The sequence below is a fragment of the Malaclemys terrapin genome, chromosome 5 (genome assembly GCF_027887155.1).
Source record: "Malaclemys terrapin pileata isolate rMalTer1 chromosome 5, rMalTer1.hap1, whole genome shotgun sequence".
Lineage (NCBI taxonomy): Eukaryota > Metazoa > Chordata > Testudines > Emydidae > Malaclemys > Malaclemys terrapin.
The window spans coordinates 77,631,171-77,658,278 of NC_071509.1; the positions used below are offsets into that span (position 1 = coordinate 77,631,171).

The 27,108-nt window shown below is 40.1% G+C and overlaps 1 protein-coding gene across 2 annotated transcripts in view; it reads left to right on the forward strand.

Annotated features, from left to right (window-relative positions):
* Nucleotides 1-27,108, forward strand: part of FSTL5 (follistatin like 5) — a 561,350-nt gene that overhangs the window by 172,983 nt on the left and 361,259 nt on the right. For both annotated transcript variants that reach the window (XM_054031073.1, XM_054031074.1), the window contains exon 4: nt 3,797-4,045. In XM_054031073.1, the coding sequence (XP_053887048.1) occupies nt 3,797-4,045 (249 nt within the window). The remainder of the gene's footprint in view (nt 1-3,796; nt 4,046-27,108) is intronic.

The following is a 27,108-nucleotide window of genomic DNA, read 5'->3' on the forward strand; positions in this document are numbered from 1 at the left end:
ATTCCATCAGCTATACGCCCAGTACCCCACGGAGAAGGACTACCAGTTCCTGATGCACCAGAATCATTCTCACTTGAGTCAGACGAGGAAGAGGATGAAACTTCTGGTTCTGAAACATCAATGTCACAGAACCCACATTTTCTCCCATCCTCCTCCTCTGAACCACACCTCATAACACAAGGTGAACTGAATGACCTTGTCAGGGATTTGGAACTACCCAAGAGTAAGGCAGAGCTATTGGGCTCCAGACTACAGCAGTGGAATCTCCTGGCAGGTGATGTTAGGGTTTCCATGTTCCGTGACCATCAAAAGGATCTTGTCCCATTCTTCTTCATGGAAGGTGATCTCGTAGCCTGCAACAACATCGATGGTGTGATGGCAGCCCTCAACATCGTTCATGATCCAGATGAATGGAGACTGTTCATTAATTCATCGAAGACGAATCTTAAAGCTGTTTTACTGCATAATGGCAATGTTTTGCCATCAATTCCAGTTGGTCATGCAATCCATATGAAGGAAACCTATGACAACATGAAACAACTTTTGAGGTGCATAAACTATGACCAACATCAGTGGCAGCTTTGTGGTGATTTGAAGGTTGTTGCTCTCTTGCTTGGTGTGCAGACTGGATACACAAAGTACTGCTGTTTTCTCTGAGAATGGGATAGTCGTGCAAGAGATTCCCACTACATCAAGAAAGATTGTCCACTCCGACAGTCATTGGAACCTGGGAGGAAAAGTGTTCAGCATCCACCACTTGTTGAATCAAGGAAGATTTTGTTACCACCCTTACACATCAAGCTGAGTCTGATGAAGAACTTCGTCAAGGCCATTGACAAAACACAAGCAGCTTTCAAGTACCTCTGTGGAAAATTTCCAAGGTTAAGTGAAGCGAGGAGCATGGCGAGCAATTTCACCAGGACATTGCAACAATAAAGAAACGCTATCAGGGCAAATGGAGCCCATCAATGCTTGCAGACTACTGCTGGACAGTGACATGAGATGCTCCATTTAATGAATACAAGAGACAAGCCAAGAAGCGCCTAATAGACACTGACTAGGACTAAACTATGTACATAATAGTTTTTTGCCTTTTGTTTCATAATAAATTTTATTTATATAACCCTTTTGCTGATTTTAAAGTGTTACATAAACAGGATAGGTGAAATATTATCATGTAAAGCAACCATAAACACATGAAAAGAGCTAGGTTTACAATTTATGATTAAAACTCTACTATCTACACAATATTCATAGACATAAAATGTAAAAACTTAAATATCTTAGAAACAGTAGCCAATCAGTTGTTTTAATTGTCATATTTGAATTCAGTACATCAAAATACATAATAAATAGCACATTTTATCTCTGAAGCAGACGACTTCTCAAAAATTGTAGACCAGTGTTATTATTGATGTTATGGGATAGTGAATATTGTATATTATACATGGCAGTTCTGTTTTTGTTTTTGTACAGGTTATTTTTCTATCAGTCTTTTTGATACAATTGCTTGTGGGTTTTTAATATCTATATAGTAAACCATTCGAGTGATATGAAGTATTGTAGTAGATTTTTTTTAAAAAGAAGACTTGTAAGAGTTGGCATGATTTAGAGGAAAATATATCTTTTAAGAAGAGTAAATTATGCAAAGTTATTGGTTGCTCCTGATTGCAATTCATTTAGTGTATAATGACAACTGAATGTATACCTAGTCATGATGATCAGATTAAATTGATTTAATCTTGGGCTGAACTATGTTTCACATTAGTCATGGATAATTACAGTCAGAAAGGCCATGTTCTCACCATTCATTTACATAATATTAGATCCAAAAGGATGCTTGTATGGATTAATTACATTTTGTTTAATTGTATTGAAGCTACTTAGAATCTGTACGTTTGCATGTGGTGTAAAACAGATCATTAACTCCTAAAAAATGGCTAATTTTCTAATGCAACCAGTTCATCTGAATTGCTAGTTTTAGGAATACCAGATCTGATGTTGTACTGTAAATGCGCACGGTATCCATTTTTTTCCCCACATCACTGATACTCAGTTTGAAGCCTACTTGACATATTAGGCTGCTACTCTTCCCTTCTGTGGGATCCATAGCTGTAATTTATCAGGTTATTTTCTGTGTGAGGAAAAGCATTCGCCCCTTCCACTGCTCTTTGCAGGCCTTGTAAAGAGTAAAGTGGGATCTCATGCTCACTACCTGACATAAGTATCTAAACAGTCAGCATAGGTTGTAGTGGAGGAGAAAAATAAAGGCCTTGTTCTATAGACAACAGAGGAATATTGTTATTTTATAACATGATTGTCCTAGAGATACCATAGTAAAACCTGCACCAAAACCTTTCAGTCTTGCAGTACTTTTCTGCTCTATTTAGCACTTTTTGCTAATTTGCCAACATATTAGTAAAATTGTTTTGAAGGCCTGATTTTGTAAATGCTTTGAATGATCAAGGTGGGTCTCACATATGTGGAGTAGAGATACTCTTTTCAAGGTTGGGACGTTATGTATGCACTAGAGAAGCAAATGGGAGAGAAGGGGACAGATGATAGCATACAAAACAGTGGAGAATAAGGAAGAGAAAATCAGAGCAGGATAATTGGAACAGAGTATGTGAGCAGTAAGGAATATAAAAGAGAAGTGTGGGGAAGAGAGGAGCAAATGAGGAAGAGAGACCAGAAAAATGGGTTGCTCTGAGAGAGAGAAGCAAAGAACGAATGAGGGGAAGGAAGTGGCTATCCTAATCTGGTGGGAGAGGTGGTTATTTTTCTTAATAGGAAGTAGGTGAGAGAAGGGGAAAGAACTAGTAAGAATAGTGTTTTGATTTTTTTAAATAGTGAATTCCTTTCTTTCTTGAAATATTCAGATGTCAATACTTTTAAGAACAAACATTCCTCTTCATCCCCCAATTTGGTTTATAGCTGCCATTTAAAATGAAGTTCTCACACACAAAAGTAATGTCAGCTCCTCCAAAATTGGGCTATTAAGTTGGAAGTACAGTGTTAAAATCTTCTACTGAGGCTCACAGTTTAAAAAGAAAAAGGAAAAGAGGACCCACAATTGCAATTGACTGAGGGTTGGCTTAAATGCAGAATCTTTAAGTAAAGTAAGTGCATACAACAAATAATTCATATAGGGCATGGGAGAAATACATTATTTTCAAGCTTCTTGAAATTATAGTGAGAACAGTAGTGGAATTTAAAAGTATTGCTAATTGGTCTTATGGTTACAATTTACTTAACAAAAGAACTGCAGACTATCTGCAGTATATTGACATTAACTCTTCTTATGCTATGGTATATCAGTGTTTCTTCATCAGCCATAGATTACATTTCCTAATTTTCTAAACACTGGTATTCTAAAGTCTGCCTCTTTCAGAAACCTTAAACATCCTATTTGGCTGCAGGTATTCTCCCAATAGGACATTGCATTATAATTGGGTTCTCACTTCTTATTCAAAGTATGCAAACAGCCTTAAAAGATTCAGAGGATACTGTCTTGATAAAATCAGGGAATTTAAAGTAAAACAATGCCCCATTCGTAGTAACCCTTACAGAGTAACCTATTCTGTGGATTGCAGAACTATGCTTTTTCATGTCACAATTCTCACCCATGCACATCACAAGACAATTCTTTCTACTGTGGTATGTAACAATTTATATTAGATTCACAGGGCTCCAATTTCTGTTTTCAAAGAAAACCTGCAGGCCAGGTGTTGTATATTGTCCTGGTTGTCAGATGATTACATGTAAATTCATAACCTTTTTTTTTTCTTTTCCTCAGGGCATGTTGATCAGGATGGCCCCTTTGGATCTTGTGAAAATAAATACTGTGGTCTAGGCAGGCACTGTGTTGTTAACAGAGAGATTGGCCAAGCTGAATGTGCATGCTTGGAACACTGCAAATCTCACTACAAGCCTGTGTGTGGTTCTGATGGAGAATTCTATAAAAACCATTGTGAAGTGCACAGGGCTGCCTGCTTGAAAAAGCAAAAGGTTACCATCGTTCACAATGAAGACTGCTTCTTCAAAGGTAAGTGGTTGGACAAAGTCTGGAATACTCTTATCAGGTACATATTTTGAAGCAATTCAATTAAAGCACCAGTGAGACTGCACAGAGTGTATTGTGAAGAAGTGATGCAAAAAGTTGATTTGACAAGTATCTCACTCTAGAGATTTCTTGCAGCTGTTTTTTTCATTTTACTCAATATCCTCTGAAAACAGTTTGTATAAACCTGGGTAAGTCAAAGTATGGCTCTGGGACCAATATACCCAAAGAGCTATACAAATGTAGCTGATGACTGTGTTCATCATTAACATGCGGTGGTAGTCTCAACATGCAGTATAAATTCATGCCAGTGACACCAAAATACAATCAAAGACTTGCATGGGGTTCCATGTGGGTGCAGGAGTCCCCCTGTGCAGAGCTGCTTGTAAATTGGAGACCACACCGAATGCTGAGAGATGGCAGTTGGCAGCAGCTACATCTATCATATTAAAGATAAGAGTTGTCACATTCTGCTCCATTTTATGCAACTGAAGGGCAGCTTTGAGGCTCCTAGAACACCACCAATACAGTCCTTGATTAAACAATGTTTGTATGTACTGATGTAAATGATGGAAGTATTTTAATGTATTTTTTTCTGAATTCTGCATTGTGTGGCTTTTTCTTGTTTAAAGCAGAGAGAAGCAGATGGCTTTTCAAGAAAAGCTGCTTTTTCAAGTGAGGCACTCTTAATGGCCTGATTAGGTTGAATGACTTTGTGTGCTTTTTGCAACTGACATTATTTTATTAACATTTTTGTGATAAGTTATGTTTATAAATACTTGCCCTGTTTAAGCAAGTGTGAACTGTTCAATGATCCAGCAATGAATATGAAAATAACCACTACATGAAGATGTCCACTAAAAACTCAGAAAAGAGAGTTCCATTTCACATAAAACTAGGCAACATCTAGGCATATTTACAATTATTTTATTTATGTCCTACAAATTAAGAGAGACTCCAAGATTTTTGCATATATTTTAAATCTTAGAATTACTTGCAGTGTGGTATAAATTTATGCAGATATTACATGTTAAAATTTTCACTCCTGTGTTTTCCACTACACTTTACAGTGTAGAAAGATGTATTAAATAACTGAAATTGTCCCTATAACTTTATCTTCTTTGTGGTAATAAGCATGTAATGGCTAAAATGAGTACAGCACACTGCATCATGTACAATATAAAAAAGCTGCTCTACATCATGTTTTTTATCTTCCTGGGGAAAATGTTGCTTTCTAACTTTTAAAAAATGAGATTGTGATCTCTTGGAGTTATGGACCAATTATCCATGCTTTGTCACCACCAGATGAATTATTCCTATGTGCCCTCCATGTGGTATCCTTGAAGATCACTTAGAAGTTTCAGCTAGTTTAGAATGTGGTAACCAGCCCAGTCATTGCAATGGTGTTTCTCAGATGCAGAATATTATACCAACAGTCTATTTTAGAAAGTCTACTGGGAGTTCTAGACAAATGCTGTCAGAAGTTTTACTGCACTTTTGTTGGCTTAGCTCCACAAGACTGGAGTGAACACTGGGTCAAACTCTGACTTCATTGAGGTTGCACAGGTGAGACTGGTGGCAGTTTGACAAACACTGTTTTTCCATTACCTGTTTTTGTTAATTTCATTGGGACATATCATGTTGTTCATTTTTTTTTATTTAAGTAGGAACCTTTGCACATGAATGGCATAATATGACCTCTAGATATTAAACGGTTGCATTGCAGTTCAAGAACAGTTGAAATTGTAGACATAGCTCTCTTTTAATTAATTTAAAGGATGGCCTGTTTTGTTTTCTGAAATTGTTTTTAAAATTATTGAACATTTTCCCGCTCTGCAGCCCACCACCACATAGTACAGTCACTTTCTAGTGCCTCTGTTACCACATTATAACAGGAAGCAGGGTGCAGGAAGCTGTTATACAGCAGCCAATTCAGAGAGAGAATGCAGAAAGGAAGGTCTTGTAAGGAGAATGCATCATTTCTGAAAGGCTGAAGTTATGGGGGCTGGATTCCCACCCACCTTTCACGTACTTTTGTGGAACAAGAGAGAGAGAGGGATTTCTTCCACCTGTAGTAGTTCTGCTTCACCGACCATATCATCTTACAGAATTCCCAGGATGTGCTCAGTAGGGCAATGCCCTTGACTTAGTCAGCAGACAAAAACTTAAGAGCTAAGGAAGTTTTCTTGCATAGAAGGCCAAGAACTAACAGTCAGAACCTGAATAGATGGTGTCTTTAGAGAAGAATTCCATAACTGTCAGCTGCCCTTAGCTGGGCTGTAAGGCAGGTCCTCTGCAGTGGCAGAGCCTGGATCCTAATGCACAGAGGATCTGGTCTTAATCTACCACTGATTATAAAGCATGTTTAATTATTTTGAAACTAAATGCAGAAAACAGTTAAACACTCCTGTGTTATCACAAGTAGTTTTTACTCATAGAGATTTATTAATTTTTTAGTAGGCAATAACCTTTTTAACTGTTTCCATTCAAGATCCAATACAACAGCATCTATTGTCATTGGTATCATAGATGCATTTCAAATGATGCTTTAATATAAATATTTCAATTTCTGTGTCATGCCTATGTCATGTCAATTTCTGTCATTCAGTTTTCAGACTAGGCAGGCAATTACTTCGTTATTTTCCTATAACTTTTTATGACTGATCTAATCCATACAGTTGTTTCTAACAAGCACATTTTTTTCCATCCCTGACACAGGGTCAGTCTGTTAGAAAACAAAATTTACTTGCTTGAGATTTAAATTTAAAGCTTCAGACAGAAACTGAATATAAATCCTAAAGCAAAATAATTGAGAATGACCCTTTTTATAAGGAACACGGCTACACAGAAAACCACTTACCATTCACTGAGTAGAGAATGAAAATCACACAAGCAAATGCTCTATGCACCTCAATTAGCATCACAAACAATAACGGCTTAGTAGCTATAATTGTTAAAATAATACAATGTATATTTGAATAATTTTCAAATTGATCTTGAAGAACTTCGGCTTAGTGATGTGGAAATTGCCCTTTGAACAGAGTGATGTGTTCTATGTGAGGATGAGGGAGTGACATATTAGACCAAAAACAAAAAACAAAAAAACAAAACAACAACCCTTTTGGTTTATGTTTGGAAACTTCCATTGAAATCACAGAGAATTGCTTGTCTTGTCTGAGGTCAGTATGTTGCCCTGTAGACAGAAGGAATAACATTCTATACTAATACCTGAAATATCTTTGAAATATGTATGTAGGGACTGTGAGCTTTTAAGGAGATGGAGTCAGTCCCTCTGCTTATGTTTTGATGCAATGCAGATCTTCAGATATCCACATCTTTCTTGTTTATAATATAAATTATTTGTCTCTAAAGCAATTAGACACATTTTTGTATTGGCCCCAGTGGCAAGCTGTCAGTCTGTGCGGGTATGCTAAATGAACTGACAGCAGCAGAAGCAACAGATCATTTGTTCTCCTCTCTCCAGTGTCTTTGATAAAGAATGTTCTGATATGGCCATGGGAAGACCCATTGGACCACAGTCCTCTGCCACCTTCCTTTCCAACCACAAATGAAACCTTATGTGTCTTCTGGGCATTGGACTGCACTAGTATCAAATAGCAATCGGTATAATTTGTTTCCTTTTCTTTCTCTGCTGATTGAGTTCTTAGGCAAACAGCACACTCCATAACACTAATCAGATGCATTAAGATAATAGACATTCTAAACCAAAACTAATTTCTTCCCTTTTGCATAATTTCTCACCAGTTTTTACTAGCATTGCTATATAGCCATTGGACACACAACAATTCAGCAGCATGGCCTTACACTGACGGTTTTGTTAGATGTTGATCTATATGCCTTCTGAGGGTTGGGGACAAATGTACTCTGCTGGGAAACTAACCTCTGTATGAAACACTCAGAAAGTAGGATCATATTCCTCATCAGTATCTTCTGAGCCAGAGTTACTCAGCTGCAGAGTTAAGTATCTCCAGTCAATGAATACAATATACAGCTACCACTGTCAGAAATGTGATCAACCTTTCACCATATGTGGATGTTTAAAACTGCTATTGATATCAAACCTAAAATACCCTCAGCAATTAGGAGAATGTTTGAAAGACCTGGTCTGTGCCCCACACAGCTTACATTCTAAAAACGTACCAAGAAGTGATTACGGTCAGTAGGAGAGTAAGGAGATGGGAGGAGAAGTGTTTGATAAAATAGATCATAGGGTTGGCTTGATTTGTTTTGCATACTACGTGGTGATTATATGTGATAAGATTTTAGTTTGCAGTTTCTGGACAATTACTTTTTAAGCTTTTTTGAAGATAAGAGGGGAAAAAAAGATGATGGAGAGTGGGAAGAAAAGGAAGGAAAAGAGAGGTTGATGACGAGCATGAAGAACTGGGTTAGATTAGGGAAAGGGCGTTATGCCTGGTGAACTGAAGTAGACAATACAAGACAAAATGAGAAGTTGAAAATTATCTTTCTGATGTCAGCAGGCTGAGCTTGTGAGCTCTGTTGTGCTCCTGCTGCCTGTTTGGCTGGCTGGCTGAAAGGACTTTTTGGATGTAGAGACCACATATAGGCCACCCTCGATGATGTCCCTAATCTCAGGCCATATGCTTTGTGCCCCAGAATTGCTTTTGACTGGTGTAGTGGGAGAACTGAGAAATGGCTGGCTGACTGCACTATTTGAGGAAGAAGAGGAGGAGGATAATAATAAATAACCCCCTGCTATCTGTTGCCAACCTACCTTTAATAACCCCCAGTGGGTGGTGATTTCAGTTGATTAGAACTGCTCTACTCTGTGCTTCTGCCAGCGTCTTTGCAGCATGTATTCTCAGCTAGAGCTAATGGCTGTCTGGCAAGTTTAGAAGGCTAGAATTGTTCTTTCACTTGGGAACTAGACTTCTTTTATGTGTGGGACAATGAACTGTGTGATTGAGCAGTGACGTCATCAAATGCTACAACTGATGTGTAACACACAGTAGATGGCGAGTGTCCAAAACTGGACATCAAAGAGACTTTAGTTAAAGTTTTTCCTCTTTTGTCACATGCACTGCACTGTGTGTTGGCCTCACTAAATCCATATCAGTAATTTTGATAGTTTTATTTAAATGGTATACTGGAAACACTAGGTATTTCTTTTTCACTTATGTTGCATCACAGACCTGCCTGCAGTTTTCTTGTAATATGTATTTCTGTACAAAATGCCACATGGCATGGAATTTTTATCCTTGTTTACCTTTTTATTCTTATGGGGAAGCTCTTATTGTAAGTTGTCTGCCTGAGCTGCTGATTCAGTGCCATCACCACTCAAATGGCCAAACCTGTGAGGCATGGTGCCCATATTTATAGACGTGATGGATAAAGTGTTGACAGTATTGAAGCCACAAATAGGACTAAAATTCTTTGGGCAGTTTTGTAGTGTTTTTGTGGGCCAAATGCTGGAAAATTTGTGAGAATTGCTTGGAGTCTGACACTCCTCTTTGCCCTGATTGCTTTAGAAACAAAATCAGTTGAGTGGGTTCAGATATGAATTCCCCTCAAAATTTAGGAGGTTGATTTCAGATTTGGAATATTTGGGCCCACTTTTCATTGCAATACATTTTAATGTCACTAAATCTTTTTTGAGGTTTCTGTTTTCCATTTTACCTGATTCTAACATTTTTGAGATCCTGGCATAAAAATACAATATGTTGGCTGATCTTTCTGCTACCTGTGATAAATATTAAATTTGATGTGTTTTGAAAGAGATGAGACAATATACACAAAGTGGTATTTGTGTATTTCTGTGTATGTATTTCTTGTATCATTCAAAACATATCAAAGGCAATACTTAATATTTTTAGCTTATTGGTAGTTTGAAAGCAGACACACTTGTATCTTAAATTGTTTTCTTTTCTTTTTTACTATTTTTGTAGAAGATTCCTGTCCACTGAGATACTACAGAAGACTGTTTTTTCACTAAATTGCTACTGGCAAGATCCTTTGTTTATTTTATTATTTTGCTGAGATGATTTTTCTACTTGCAACACTTAGATACTGAATTTGATGTCTGTCTCTTTTTTTTGGACATTTCTAGTCCGTAGTTTTACTCAGCTTAAATGTTGTGCATTGGGTTTGAAGCGATTGTATTTTATTTCATGGTTGCTAGGGATGGTTGCTGTTCTATTAGCAGGTTTGGGAACACTATAGTGACAGGGTGGCATCAAGAGACTTTTTTTTTTTTAAGTCAAAAGCATTTTGTTCACTGCAAACACATGATTTATAAATACTCTAGTAGCTCATAATCTCTAGGTTAGTGATTATCAACTTGTGGTTCACAGGCCCTCGGGGGTCCAGCTATATGTATGAAGTGTGTGTGTGAGTGTGTCACCTTGACATTCACAGTTTGTGGAATGGGAGAGAGAGGGAGCAGGAAGGAGGCTGTATCTACCATGTGCTTGTTTGTGCTCCCCTGCAATTGCACAAATGTAACTGGGAATAGTACAAGACTCTTTTTGTAGGGAGCTAATCTGTGTCTCCGTCTCTCGTTCCAGATTCATAGTGCTGTAATACAAATAGGCTTTACAGACTTGGATGGTGGCCAGTCTAGGGGCAGGCAAATGTGGGAACAGGAGTAGAATTGAGCACAGTAATGGTGAAACTCTCTCAGATATGCCTCCTCCATGGGGACTGCAGTGAGAGGCAGAGTTAAGAGGAAGTTATATTAGTATGCAAATATTGAGTAAATATCAATATAAATATTATGCATTTAGATCTCTGCACATGTATACAGGACTGGTGAGACTCCTTCCTCTTTCCCCACTGCTAGCCACACTCGGAGGGACTTTCCAGTTTTGCCTCTCCCCCACCCCACAAACAGCCCTGGAAGCCTTCACTGCTCTTTTCCCCTCTGAGACCTAAGGACCTTTCCTCGTCTCATTTTCCTCCGAGGGCCCTTCCTTCTCCTCTTGTTCATGCTGTGCATCCTTTTATAGACGTTGTTTTCTTTCTGTATCATATGGGATGGATGGATGAACCTTCTCAGAGTTGCAAAGTGAAAGGAAAAACAGGTACAGATATCAGGCCTGTCACATCCTGTGGCTGACACACCCGTTTAAATAACATAAACTAGGCTAGCTGCTACTTGATGGACCCTTCTTCAGGTAACCAAGGTCAGAAAGAAATTATTCCTATGTGTAACCTGGAATGTTTGATCAGCGGTGTAAGGAATAAGGCAGCTAGTACATCTGCATATTTGCCTATTCTGCCTCACAGGGAAGTGTCTGCTGGCCAGTTGAAAGCACATGAGTCAACAGGCAGAAGGCTGGAGCAGGACAGCTGTGCTGTGGCTTCTTGATCAGTGCTCCCTCCTCCTCATTCCTCATGAACACTCTAGGATACTTGGGTTACCCGCCCACTCAAAAAAAAATTCCTTGAATTTAAACTTTGTGGACCCTGTCACAATGCAGAGCCTGTATCGATGAATCTGTGACTCCTGGCTTAATTAACCTCTGAGTTTAGGCAAGAAAACTAATTTTGCCTTATTGTCTGAAAGAAATTTATATAGAGAGACCTGTAAAAATATAATAAAATAAAATCTATTCTACTTGAGCTATTGTAGTAAGCATAATGTGGACTGAGATTGTAAACTACCCACAGCTGGCTGGCAAAAAGATCTATAGCATTGCAAACATGAGACGAAAAGAGAAAGAGGAATGGTATTGTAACACCATTTGCAAATGATGATTAGGAGAGACTATTGGCAACACCTGAACAAGTGAAGGATAGTGGAAACAATACTTTGAGGTATCTTAGGCCTTGTCTACACTACCAAGTTTTGTCACCAAAACTGCCATTTGTCGACCCCAAAAGTGAGTGCGTACACACTGCTATGCGACTTTTGTTGGGGGAAATGCCCAGTCTAGGTGACAAAATACATCCACTCTCATGAGAAACTTATGTCTTTTTCCTCTACATTGTTGACAAAGTGCAAGTGTAGACACCACACTTCATTTCATCGCTTTAATTGGCCTCCGGGAGGTATCCCACAATGCCCAACCTGACCTCTCTGGTCAGCAGTTTGAACTCCACTGCCCTGCAGCCAGGTAAAGAACCATTCGCCCCTCCCCATTAGAAGCCCTGGGAATTTTTGAAATTCCATTTCCTGTTTGCTTGGTGTGCAGAGGCCTCATTGCATCTTCCCAGGTGACCATGGCGGGTTATCTCAGCAAACGCTCCCCTGCTTGGTCCACTGCGGAGCTGCTGAATCTGATCAGTACATGAAGAGAGAAGGCTGTGCAGTCTCAGCTGCACTTGAGCCGTAGGAATTGGGATACCTACAGGCACACTTCTTGAAGCTTGTGCGAAAAGGGCTATGATCGGGACATGCTGCAGTGCAGAGCAAAGATAAAAGAGCTCAGACAGGCATACCATACGGTGAGGGAGGCAAACAATTGCTCTGGTGCTGCACCTAAGACCTGCTGGTTCTATAAGGAGCTGGATGCTATCCTCGGTGGCGACCTCACCTCCATCATGAAGAGCCCCATGGACACTTCGGAGGGCACGGAGGTGGCGGAAAGTGGACCTAACCTGGAGGACAGCATTTTGGATGAAGAGATGGAGTTAGATGAGGATGTGCAGCTCCTGGAAGAGTCGCCCAGGGCAGGCAGCCAGGAACTGTTCTCCACTCCAGAGGTAGCTAGCCAGTTTCAGTAGTTGCTTTCCGGGGAGCAAGAAGCAGGAGATGAGACGCCTGCTAAGTGGCTGTGGCTTGTGTAGTGTGGAGGTGGGTTCAGGGCATAGAAATGTGGGAGGCTGGCTATATTTCTGTGAGTTGGACATTTCTCTGTGTAGCTAATTGGTACGGCGGAACAGGGTGCACGCTGAGATTTCACAAGATCTCCAGGAAAGTAATCCTCTGCCGAAGGTTCCGTGGCAGAGCAGCTTTGTTCCTTCCCCCTTTGTAGGAGACTTTCCCATGCCATTTGGTAATCACTTGTGCAGGGACCAAAGCGGCACATAGGCAAGCAGAATAGGAGCAGGGTGGAAGCCACAAGTGCGGAATAGATGTACCCTTGCTTCCTTGCTTACACCCAGCAGTGAGATATCTACTACAATGGCCCCTGCCTGTGGAAAAGTGAAGGAGAATTTTATAATTTTTTCCCTAGTTGGCTGCACCGGAACCCTTGTAGAGTGCTCTTTTCCCCATGTAGAGTGCCCCACCCCCAGCCTTCTTCAGTTAGGAACTTCATGATTAACTGCACTGCCATCCAAATGTCTTCATGATACTTAACAGAGCATAGGAGAGCAGTGCGGGATCCATCCTTCTCACAAAGATTCCAAGGTGCACAGCAAAGGTGGGCCGTTGAAAAAATGCCATGAAAGCTGGAAGCCCATGGAGTGCTGGGACAGAAAACAATGCATCACGGGACATTTAGCACTGTCCCGAGATGCGCTGCGATCCACACGGTCATCTCACAACACCTAGCAACAGAAGGACTGTGGGATAGGTACCCACAGTGCATTGCTCACACTGTCCATGATCATGCCCCCACTGTGGACACGATCTGCTGACAGAGGGAGCAAGTGAACACAAAATTGTGATTTTTATTGTGTCGACACAAATTGGTAGTGTAGACAAGGCCTTAAATGAGGCAAACTCCTTTAGGGTGGCGTTTCCAACTTCCGATCTGCCTGAGTCTGATACAACAGAGGTAGAGGTGAGAAAAACAGTCCAGGAAATGAAGACTAGTAAGGCAGTGGGACCCGATGAAGGGATGACAGATCTGGTGAAAGTCTTGGGCAACAGAGATATAAAGTGGATGAGCAGAGTGGTTAAAGTTGTATGGCAAGGTAAGAGAATTCCTCAAGACTGGTCCAAGTTTATCCTGGTCTAATACATAAGGTAAGTACTCATGAATGTGGAAGGTATTGAGGAATAAAGCTCTTGTTGTATGAGATGAAGGTACTGGAATGGATCCTGGGTGCTAGTATTAGGAGAATGGTGGAACCCCTCCTCAGACAATAACAGTTTGGGTTAGGAAAGGATGGGGAGCCACAGATAGCATGTTTATAATTCATCAAGGGGTAGAGAAATGACTATTCTACCAGCAGGATAGCGTCCTGGCTTTTATAGACTTAAAAAAGACATAATAAAGGGGATAGAAGGATGCTTGTACCAGTGCTGGGGAAACATGGAGCATCTGAGGATTTAATAACTGTGGTGAATGCCCTATATAGATCACCTAAAACAGTGATCTGAACAAGTCTCTTTGAAGTGAAAGCCAGACTGTGCCAAGGGTTGGCCCTAAATTGCTGCTATTTATCATATTGATGGGCTATGTCAGCAGGAAGACCCAAGTGGGAAAAGGTGAGAACCAGTGGCGTAGCCAGCTTTTAAGAGGAGGGGGAGCAAACCTAAAAAAAGGCACCCCCATTGGCTCCTCCTCTGGCCACGCCCCCGGCTCCTCCGGCCGCTCCACGCCCCCTTGGCTGGCTCCGTTGGCCGCACCGCCCCTCCCCCACCATGGCTCCTCCAGCTGCCACTGCCCGGCCGCCATGCTGTGCCCCCCCCTTGCTCCTCCGGCTGCGGCTGCTGGCCCGCCGCCAGCCTGCGCCACCCTCCCACTCCTCTGGCTGCGGCTGCCGGGCCACAGCCAGCCTGCGCCCCCTTCCCTCGTTCCTCTGGCCGTGGCTGCCGGGCCACAGCCAGCCTGTGCCCCCCCCTTCTCCGGCCACTTTTGCAAAGTGTGCTGAAAGGAAGCAGCTGCTTCCTCTGCACCCCGCTAGCTACGCTACTGGTGAGAACCTGCTATATGCGGACAACCTAGCAATAAGGGCATCCTCAAAAGAAAATCTAGAGGAAATAATAAGCCAGTAGTATAACCAGCTGTGCCGGCATGGGATGAAAATGAGCATGTCTAAGATTGAGTTGTGTGGGTAAGTAAAAGGAGCCACAGTGTGACTGGACATAATGATTAATGTGAGAATAAACCAGACTCACCAGTTCAAGTACCTTGGTGGCCAGGACATGGAAGATGGTGAGCTTTAATGTGAGATATCGTCCAGATTCGAGGGTGTTGGAACAGTGTGGAATGACATCTCGGGTATGCCATTGAGACTAAAAGAGAAACTGTTTAATAGAATAATGGTGTACCCTGTAGTATGGTGCAGAAGCATAGGCAATAGAGATCACAGATTCAACACCTACAATATTTGAAATGAGATGTCTTTGTGCCACAAGCAGGACTGGCTCCAGGCACCAGCCCACCAAGCTTGTGCTTGGGGTGGCACCTGGAGGGGGGCGGCGCGGCGCTCCGGCCCCCGGGGAGAGCGGGGCCACGGCCGGGCTCGCCGCCCTCCCCCCGGCGCTCTGGCCACCCTCCCCCCCGGCGCCCTCCCCCTGGCCGCCGGGGGGGGAGCAGAGCCCTCGCCGGGGCTTGCCGCCCTCCTCCCAGGGCTCCGGCCGCCCTCCCCCCCGGCCACCGGGGGGAGAGCGGAGTCCCCGCCAGGGCTCGCCGCCCTCCTCCCAGGGCTCCGGCCGCCCTCCCCCCCGGTGCCTTCCCCCCGGCCGCCGGGGTGGGAGCGGAGCCCTCGCCGGGGCTCGCCGCCCTCCTCCCGGGGCTCGCCGCCCTCCTCCCAGGGCTCCGGCCGCCCTCCCCCCGGCCGCCGGGGGGAGAGCGGAGCCCCCATTGGGGCTTGCCGCCCTCCCGCCGGGGCTCCAGCCGCCCTCCCACTCCCGCAGGGGCGGGGGGGCGGCCGGCGACTTTTTTGCCTAGGGCGGCAAAAAAGCCAGAGCCGGCCCTGGCCACAAGAGGAGTTGCATGAAGAGACAGGATTGGAAATAAAAATATTAGGATGAAAGTCAGTCTGTGATGTGGCTGACAAAATCCAGGAAGCAACGACTTTGCTGATTTGGATGAATGCAGAGGATGAATTAAAGACACCTGGTCATGATAGCATGGCAGGAGAGGGTGGTAGAAAAGAGACACCGAGGAAAGCTGAAGAAGCAATGGATGGATTGCACCAAAGAAAATCATAAATGGATCTTAAGGTCTCATCAAACAGACAAAGATAGTGGATGCTTGCATGATGACCCAACCCCAGTTGATGGGATAAGAGGAAGAAGTAAACATAATGTAACCTGTTTAAAACAATGACAAATGAGCAGAATGAAGTGACTGTATTCTTCAACTGGGTTATACTGCAGATGTTTTGTGCAAACAATCTGTCAAGGCATCTTATCTCTGCTTGATGCCACAGGTTATACTTATAAGAAGTGCCTCCAAGGTTGTAAATTCTGGATTAGTATGCAGTCAGTCACTGTAGCTGCAACAAACAGTACAGAGGTTAGATTGTCTGAACCCTAATGGATAGGAAAGGATCTACATCAGTACTGGAATCTGTATATTTCTAAAACGAATCTCTCAGCAACTGGTAAAAGAGGTCTTTTTACAATGAGTAATGGTCACATGCATTTAGTCTTAGCTGCTGGCAGATGTAGTTTGTAGATAAATAAAGGTTAAAGCTGTGTTTTGGGTTTTTAGAATATAGGATAATTTAAACTGTGGTTTATGTGAGATTCTTTATTCACCTATTAATGTAGCATGTTTTAGATTTTAACAAGCAATGTTCATCCAGGTTGGGTTAATGTTTATAAATAATTAGATTGAACATGATAATATTGTTCTTTTTGGACTTTATTTATTTTATTGTATAAATTATGTAGCTTGATTAATCAAGTTCACTTGTCTAAGTTTCAGCTGCTGTATACATCACTTAAGAAAAATATCTGTTGGACCGATATCTATATAAAACATTTTGGTCTGCTCCAAATAAAGCTCTGCTTTTGCTCCATTTAACATTCCCACAACTTCTGCATCCACCACCAATAAGATCTATTATCCACAATCCTACTCAGTTCACTCCCTCAGAAAGAGCCTGGAAAATAGGCCTCCCCACATGCTCTGAAGGCCAACACATATCTGGACACTGAACCAAGTACCAGAGTTGAAAATTTCTCTCCTACCAATCCTTTCCCATTGAAAGCCCATTCCCAGAGAGCTGTTGGCAGGAATTACTTCAGTTGCATTATGCATTGTTTCATGTTTTGGAAAAGGCTTTATATGTAGCTGATGTAGAGCACAATGCAATAATCCATTTGCAACCTGACAAAGGCATGGATAACTGAAGTGAGGTTTTTGTCTGAAAGAACAGGGTATTAGAAGATTTAGCAAGATTCATGAGCTTTATCACTTTGTGTGTTTAATTTCAAGTGATGATACTGTATCTGCATGAATAGTTTCACTAATGCTTAAAAACACCTACATACATGTTAAATGCAATACAGGAATTCTCCAAAACTAGTATAGTTTGACTTCACTAATATATTGTGAGCAAACAAGATCTTTGTCTTGTTCATTCTTTTCTGAAGATCATATAATATTTACCATGTGCAGGAGCTAGAACATATATAACATTATTTATAAATTGGTCTACAAGGTACTAGATCTTTTCAAAAAGGATGAAATTCCCTTTCCCCATTCTCTTCCCATCCAGAATATAACACGTAGTCAAACACTGTGTGAAGAGTTCTGGGTGAGTTAGAATCCAACTTCCTTCTCTGTACCAGGACCAACGGTTAAGTTTTGCTACTGCAACACAGCTCCACTCTGTTCCTTGTGAAGGGTAATTGGAACACGGGATCCATGATAGTGGAGATCCGGGAGACCAATTCTTAGTTCTCCCTATATATTAGCCAATTCAGGATCACTGTAGAGCCACCCGTCACAGCACCAGTGGTGCAGAGCCTGCTGAGTGATTGCTCCACCCACCTCCCCCAAGCTGCGGGCAGAGCAGGGCTGATGTGGTACATGGGGCTTCAACACCTGGGCAACTTTCATCTAAAACAAAATGATTAAAAGTGAAAACAAACACTTAGTTTAGTGTTTTAAAATAAATATCAGCAATCTTTACTTTGGGGGTGTTTCTCCTAACACAGGAAAAACATAGGCAAGAGTGGCCAACTATGTATCAACATTCTGCCTGCTCTGTCAACTTCAGCGCTCTGTCAGGTGTAACTCCTGGTACAGGTTTTTATCAAAATGGTTACTTTTAATCAGAGAGAATGTGGGATAGTGAAAAGCAACAGTAAATCAAATTAAAATTGAACTATCCAATCATAAATTTAAATGTAACAAAGAAAATGTATTCTTTACACGGACTTTGACATGAAATGTATTTTTCAGAGTTCAGAATAACAAAGCATTTAGCTGATGCACCTCAGCTAATACAAAGCAAACAACATGGTTTCTTTAGTTTTAATTAAAGTCATGCCAGAATTATCATCAAATCTGAGGAACTATGTCTGATTAATAGAACATATTTTTGGCCTGTAAAGATCTTAACAGTTGGATACATTTTCACATTTACATGACATATTGGCATAATCGCTGTAACTCAGAGTTAGCTGGTATGTGACATAGCAGTAGATAAAGCAACAGCATCTTTCATTAATAATAGAGTAAATAGGCATATAAACACACACACAAATTGTCAGTGCTGAGTAAGAGGTACTTAATAACTGTCAGGAGAGCAAATTTGGACTGGATAGAGCATATACGTTACAAGCATGTCTTGTACGGTTTTCCATGCTCTTCCCATTTACATGCTATCATGACCATCCTATAGGGTGACCAGACAGCAAGTGTGAAAAATCGGGACGGGGGTGGGGGGTAATAGGAGCCTTTATAAAAGACCCAAAAATCGGGACTGTCCCTATAAAATCAGGACATCTGGTCACCCTACCATCCTAATTTGTTCACAACATCATGTGAGGCACATCTGGTTTAAGATGTCAGAGCTGAGAGACATAGCCTTTGCCTTAGTTTTCTTCTTTTATATACTTGAAGACTATTAGAAGATTTTTGATGGAAAGGGACCCTTGAAAAGTGACCTCCCACCTCCTTCCTGCTTATTTATTACTTCTCCTATCCTTGGTCCCCACTTTTGCAGTTTAAAATGCCTCCAGCTGACAAGGCTGCATGGAATTAGCTCTGGAAGTTGGCACTGCTGTTCAGAATATTGATCAGTTCAGACTGCTCTCTCTCCACTTTTTGTAGCTAGATTGTCTGGCCTGCCAAGGGCAGAAATGTTTTGTTGATTTTTTTTTTTAATTTTTTATTGTATTTTATTTATTTTTTTAGAAAAAAATGAGGAAAAACAGAGAGAAGAAAACTTCTATTTTTTTTTTTTTTAAATAGAGAGTAGTTTGATTTCAGGAGAGTAACAATAGAACTTGGAAGGTGCGATATTATCAGGGATAATGCAGACTACTTACTAGTTAATTTGCATACTGCACTTCTGTTGGTTAACATGCTGTAAGAGTTTAATGTGGTTTTGCTCGTGGTTGTTGGGAGTAATAGGGTTTTAATAATCTGATATAAAAGCCATGTATTTCTCGGTTCAAATGGTTAACATCCACTGACAGTTTACAATGATGGGGGGGGGGAGGGACGGGAAGAGAGGAAGGAAGGAAAAAATCTCTTTAAGATAGGTAAAGGCTCCCCAGGATGCAGGTGAAGGCACAAGGCCTGACATCTGAGGGGACTGCACTCAGAGACCACAACAGGACAGAGGTGTAGCTAATCCTGGAACAATGACAAAAGGCTCTGAGTAAGGCCAGGATAATAACTTGATGTGGTAGAGAAAGCAGATCTAGGGGAGAGAGTCAAATTTAATACTTTAAAGAACATCTTCTTTATAGAATTGTCTTTCTTCATTTTACTTTCTATAACATAATCTAGAAACAAAAGAAATTACACTACTGAAGGACTACACTGTTTTCTGATATCCATACATGGTTCCTACTGAAGTCAATATGAGTTGGCCATGTGACTCTGATGGCAGAAATTGTTTGTAAGAAATTCTTTCCAGAACAACAAAACAGGTTTGTTAGCCTCAATATTAATTTAGATTTTTTCTTTTCTTTCTTTCTTTTTTTTTGGCTGGGATCTGAACCTGCTTCCATTGAAATCAATGGCAAAACTCCCATTAACTTCAATGGCAGCAGAACTAAGCCACAAAGAGAGAGAGAGAGAGATTGATTTTCTTATTTTATAAAGAAACTCATTTTCCAGAAAAGTAGTTATTTGAGATTGAAAAACATTTCTATGGCCAATTGTCCTAGAAAATGTGCTTTCTTTATACTTGAAGTGAATATTAAATGAAACTCATAACAAATTGAGCAAATACACACTAATTAGATTCACTGGTTTTCTGTCTGTCTGTAATGATAACATTGATTTAATTTAAAACTGTTAGAAGCAAATAAAAGAAACAAATGAAAACATATTACAACAAAAACAGGTTAAAATGTCACCGCATGACATAAGCTAAAGTACAAGCATACAAATACTTTAATTCGTAATGGATAGGGTTTGCAATTTTTGCATTTATCTTTATTTGGTTGTGTCACAATTAAGTTCTGAACTGTATACTGGCTGAAAAGTTTGTCTCCCTGAGGGCTGGAGCAGATGGTTGAAATATTTAGAGACCAGGACTGCTGAATCTGTGAGAGAAGAAAAAAATGCATTCACTGGGAAAAAGTGCTGATGTCAACCTAAAGCAATAGGGTTCTTAGCAGTGCTCTCTAAGGGATTATTGCTGAGGCTGCCAATAACCATATACTACACTGAAGCCTTTGTTTTTCTTCTTGTTTTAATAGTAATGTTATAGCTATTTAGTAATGTTATATTTGTGTAGATTACAAAAAGCAAAAGTACTGAGTGTTTAGTATCTGTGAATAAGAAATTAAAGAATTTTGACTCTCCATGTTCTAGGAAATTCCACTGTGCAAGGAAGACACAAAGAACTTAACATTTTCCCAAATATTTCTTTGATAAGTTTAAAATGAAATCCTTTAAACACACAGAGAACTCTAATTGCATTGCTTTTAAGAATCCAGAATTTGCTTCTGCTTATATAATAGTTTTCCCACAGGAAAGTGAGACAAAAACACTGGGGGGGGGGGAATTAAAATGGGAAGTTTGATATATTGATAGGAACATATGAAAGTGAGAAAATACCTTTCCAGTGCTAAATACTAATTATGGTTAAGAAGTTTGTTTCATTAGCACTCCTAAATTTAAAACAAATGCTGAATGGATCATTTCTTTATTTGCCCATTTCAGTTTCTCTTTGATAAAGGTCCTTGCCATTCAAATGGAACATAAAGATTTTATTGGTCCCTAATGATGCAAACTACAGCTGTACAATCATCATTTAAGAATCTGAGCTCTGTGTGCTCTTAGATCTGCTGTCACTTTATCACAATTGTAGAAGCATCTTTAAGTGTATTTGCTTAAGCAGATGGTGAATGGCCACACTGGGAATACATATATCTTTTTTACTGTATGATGAAGTTTTAAAGCAGAAATTTTAGCTATGGGGGTAGAAAAACAGACTTGTATAATCAACTGTATATAAAAGAACTGGTATAAGATCCTAAAGCTTCTAATACTAGTGTGTAGGACATTGGTATAGATTTAATAAATCAGGATTTGTGACCTAAAATTGCATTCACTTATATGGTGGATTTAAGGAATCTAATGATTTTTTTTCTTAATTGTTTTTGTAACTGTTTTTAGAATAAATCTTTGATTTTAAAAGTCGCACCCAGCCATCGTTCCAGAATGTTAACTAAAACAAAACAAGTGGTAAGGATTTCTGGCAAAAGGCTTAAGGTAAGGAGGTAGCCAGGCAATGGCATCATTCACTGGAAAGGCCTGATTTCAGGCTTGATATGAATACCAGTGACTTTACTATACTTTAGATCAGGCACTTAAGGGGAGAAAATCATAAGGAGTATCATGCAGGTAAAAAGCAAGAGCTAGGGGAAGATCCATAGGACATTAGATGGAAGGCTTGGGAGGCGTATTGGGAGATATTACAGTTGGATGAAAAAATGTTGTCAACTTTTTTTCTGTCAAAATCAAAAAGTTTCATGAGAATGTGCCAGTGTTAATTAACTTTCTGATGAGAAGATTATTCAGGTCCAGGATGGAATCATAAAGAGAGCACAAGGCCACCTTAAAATAACTAATATCCCGGTAGTGTGAGAGACCCTGGTATGCCTGATTTGGAGCAAAGACTTGAACTGAAGTTCCACACTAACGACCAGGCTATGGAGTCAGTCTCTACTAGGACCAATGGATATTTAATGATTCATACAAAGGGGAAAACAGCTCCAATTGTAGAAACTGACCTTATAACCCAGTTGCTGCGGCACTGGCTTGAGGCATGGGTTCAAGTCCCTGTTCTACCAGATTTGGACAAACCCAAGATCTTTTGAATATTTTATGAAAACACAGAAATAACACCCACCACCACCTCTCACACACAAGGTTATTGGCTATTCTAGGGTCAAGAGGTGTCTGTCTCTGTTTTCACAAAAAAATTCAAAAGGTCGCAGGTTCATTCCATTCTAGGACAAAAACAGATTCTGAAACCTCAAAGTTCTTTGTGAAACAGAATGGTTGTGTACTGGAGAGAAGTAGTAGGAAGGCAACATTAAATAGTCCCAGGAGAAGTCCCATAGGTGTCAGCACTGATGATGCCTCTACATTAAGTTATGTAGCAATTTCTGTAAATAAATCTAGTTTTCTTAGTGAAAGATTGGGGGAGGCAATGGCAACTGCAGGTTTGATTAGACCCTGGCTGGTGGCTATTTACTCATATCACACAGTACCCCAAATGGCACCCGTGTGTATCAACTCTGATGTGTTTTCAAATTAAAACTGGATCCAATTTTTAGGAACTTTCAAGAAACTATAGTTGGACAAGCACTTGAACAACTCCATTTACATCCACTGATTTTAGAGAATGTTGTGTATGTGTTAAGAAATCATTGGGAGCAAGATTGCTCTTGCCAACTCTACCACTGACCCAGTGTGAGACCTGGATTAATGTTGTTTATATTCCAGTAGCACTGTACACCCCAACGCATGCTGGGTTCCCATCGAGCTAGGAACCGTACAAGCATAGAGCAAGAGACAGTCACTGCGCCAAAGAGCTTAAAGTCTAAGCAGATAAAATATACAAAGATAGGAAAGGAAGCAGAGTCACAAATGTCGAATTACTTGCCCAGGGACAGATAGTGGTTCAGAGGCACAGCTAGGAATAGAACCCAGGTCTCCTTTACGCCCAGTCTAGTGCTCCATTGCTAGAAAACACTGCCTTTCAGATTAATGCTTATAATCTTTGCTCCTTTGTTTATTCATATATAAAATGGGTATAACACTAGCGCACCTGGCAATCTTTCTTTAATTAAGGTTGTAAATTATTTTGATCCTCTATTGAAAGCTGACCCATACAGAAGAATTAAAAGCTTATATCGATAAAAAATACAAGAAAAATCATGTTTAAATTCAAAAATGAATTTTGTCATTTGCTTTCAGTCAGTATTAAGAACATTTTCCTACATTGTTTTGCAAATGGTCTACAGTTTGTTCTGGTTGTTTAAAAAGAAGAATAATTTGAAACTGAAAACTAGATGGTGGCACAGATAACTTACAAGTCCTGCAGTTACTTTTATTAAACATAAGACAGTGCTTTCCCTTCATTTTGCCAAAGAGATTAGGGCTTTGAAATATTAATTTGATATTGTATAAACTTGTTCACAAAAAATATTCCTCTAACTGTGATAAGGAACAAATTAGTAAAAATTCATGACCAGTTCTGTGACAATTTGCAAATAGAATTAGGACTAAATGCTAGGAGCAAATATGTCAGTCATTCTCATTAAATTAGAAATAAACTGTCCATTGAGGAAGTGGTCTCAGTGCAGCCAAGCCCTTGACTGGCTACTACATAATCCTAGGGGAGTTCTTGTCTCATCCTAAAAATAAAAGTGTAAAGCTATAGCCAAAACCAATAAGCAGCATCATCTCAAGTACAAGTTTCTGATTGAAATTGTCTAGGTGACTCTTCTCTCTGGAAGATGCTTGTATCCTGAATGGCCACTAGGGGGTCTGAGGTTGGTGGAACGACTCCAATTGACTTCAGTGGGATCAAGTTCTTTTGTTGTATCTTTTTCACAAAGATGTTTTATTGTGTCTCACATTTATGCATGTGTCATATAGTACACAAGTGAAATAGTCAAGGAAAACCCCTTCAGCTGTGAGGCAGTAACTAGATGGTATATACAAAGATAGATCTATTTGATGGCAGGGATAGCAGAAGGTAACCTACTATACTCACTTCTATTGTTGTTAACAGACCACTCTGCAAGATATTGAGGCCTAAGAACTGTTGTGATTTCACGCGTTTTTAGACAGTTTACTATGTACACCTCTACCTTCATATAACGCTGTACTCGTGAGCCAAAAAAATCTTACCGCGTTATAGGTGAAACCGCATTATATTGAACTTGCTTTGATCCACCGGAGTGCGCAGCCCCGCCCCTGCCCCTCCCCACCCCCACCCCCCCCGGAGCACTGCTTTACTGCGTTATATCCAAATTTGTGTTATAGCGGATGGCGTTATATCGAGGTAGAGGTGTACATAGTAAACTGTCTAAAAACGCCTGAAATCACAACAGTTCTTGAGGCCTCAATATCTTGCAGAGTGGTCTGTTAACAACAATAGAAGTGAGTATAGTAGGTTAGTGATAAACAGACACTACAAATTCTGATGGGATGCAACTATTCATACTTAAACTATTAACAAACAGTAAAAGCAATTACAACTAATATATATGGAGATAATTAGTAAATGTGGAAATTTTTGAAGATGGCATTTACCTATAAGTGAAGTGGAAGTCACATCTGTATTAAAGTTGCTAACCACGTCCCTCTACAACCCCCTATTTTTAGATACTGATAACTTTGCCAAACACTATCTGTTAGTTCTGAAATATTCTATGCTCAGTGTGTGCAGCCATGCCAGCAGCTCACATGATTGTATCACGAGTCTTACGATGTTTGGTGGTTTTTCTAAAACTCAAGCTCCTAGTGTCATGTTTGTGGGAATCTGTCATTAAAACACAAATACATTTCTAGCTATATAGTTTCAGAGAAGAGCTTTGAAATTTGCTGCAGAATGCTCAAAGACAAAAGGCAAATAAATACTTTTCTTAAAATAATCTCATGCTTTTAAGCCAATTTAATTATTTTTTGGAAGCTAGGTTCATGATTTTTGAACGTTTGGGAGTGATAATACGGTGGCAGGTTGCATTTCTTTAAAAGTTTAAGCAAAAATGGCATTTTTGAGAACAAGGTTAATGAACACTGACTAATTCTTCCAATGTTAAAAAAAAACAGTGCTTTTAAAAACAATTGTAGCATCTATGGGGGTAAGAATTTGAAGTTAGATAGGGGGATAATTTTGTGGTCAGAGAGTGCCTTTTGTTGACCCTTTAATAATCCTAGTTGGCTGATCTACCAGCTGTGGAAAATTGCCATTTGCATTTTTACTATACAATGGAACACTGACCAAGTTGATTCTCCTCTTGTTTTTGCCCATCAAAATAAGATTTGTTCTAAGGGATGGTGAACTGGACTGGGAGCCAAGAAACTAAGTTATAGTTCCACCTCCTCTATTGATTGGAGTTAATAATTCTGTGTACTTCACAAGATCATTATTGAGCCAAGGATATGCCAACCCTAGGTAGATGGCAAATATCAGCCTCCTCTCTCCCATTTTACAAAATGAGTAACCAAGAGGTTGTAAAGGTTACTCTCAGTACAAACCACGTTTCTAATATAATAGACTCAAGTGTCATCTGCTCTTTTCTGTCTACGTGCTTGGCTATGCAATATAAATTGGATTACTTCAGCATATGTAACTCACTTGGTCAGTGCATTACATGCCCTCTTTTGTGGTTAGTCCGCAGACCTACTCCTGCTGCCAGCTAATGAAGTTATTAGACATTTAAACTCAGTTAGTAGAGATCTATGTGGCGTTGTGAAATTCACACATTGCTGATGAGTCATACACAGGGGTTATACATGATGTAATTTCTTTTATTTTCTTTATTTTTCCACTTGACATTTCTTTAAGTGGGACATTCCATTAGACAATTAAAGAAACAAAAAAGCTAAATTGAAAGAATGTTATTAAGGTTGAAAAGTCAAACACTCAGAGACTACGAAATGTCTTTATTAAGGTTTCATGTGCAATCTTAAGTCTTCTTCCTCATGTGCTTGCATTATGATCTAGCCTTTGGTTATACATGATTGCCTATTTTTTTCCCAAAGGGGCCTGCATTATGAATGGATAGTGCTTAGTGAATGATTTAGGGTTCTGTTATGAATGAGGTTGTCTGTAAGTTCCCTGCCTCATTTACTGCAAAAATTGGAAGGTGTGAAATGAATGGGGGTGAAGGGGCTGCTTGAAGAGAGAGGATGGTCTTGTGTTTAAGATACTTGACTGTGACTCAGGAGAACTGGATTCTATATCTGACTCTGCCATAAAATTCCTGTGGAATGCAACAAAAATTACTTAAATTAAAGTCTTCAGAGGTGGCTGTTAACTGTGTGGACTCCATTTTCTGGGTGACTAACCTGAGACACCTAGAAACTGATTTTCAAAAGAGCTCAGCACTTGTAACTCCATTTTAAGTGGATGGGGACTGTAGGTGCTCAGTACCTCTAAAAATAAGGCCCAAAACATTTCGAGTTTGGCACCCAGTCACTGAAGCACTGAAAATATATGGATGCTGTTGTACATTTTGGCTTTAATCACTTTGTGATTCAGTTCTACATCGGTAAATCTGAAATAATTGCAGGGGTACTATAAAGATAAATTTTGTTTATGTTTGAGAGACACTGGGATACTAAAATCATATGATTTATGTAATTAAAGATAATGTCATCAGACTTGCACATTTGCAGCCCTAATTTTGGCATTTCCTAATCTTCAAATGCTTGACCTAGCAAACATATTTTTTAACACAGGGATTTTTATTTGTATGGAGTTAGGATATGCAGTGTGTTTGGGAAGCTCACAGTTTAATAGTACCTCAGTTGCTGTAAAGCACTATGATTTGGCTATGGGCCTAG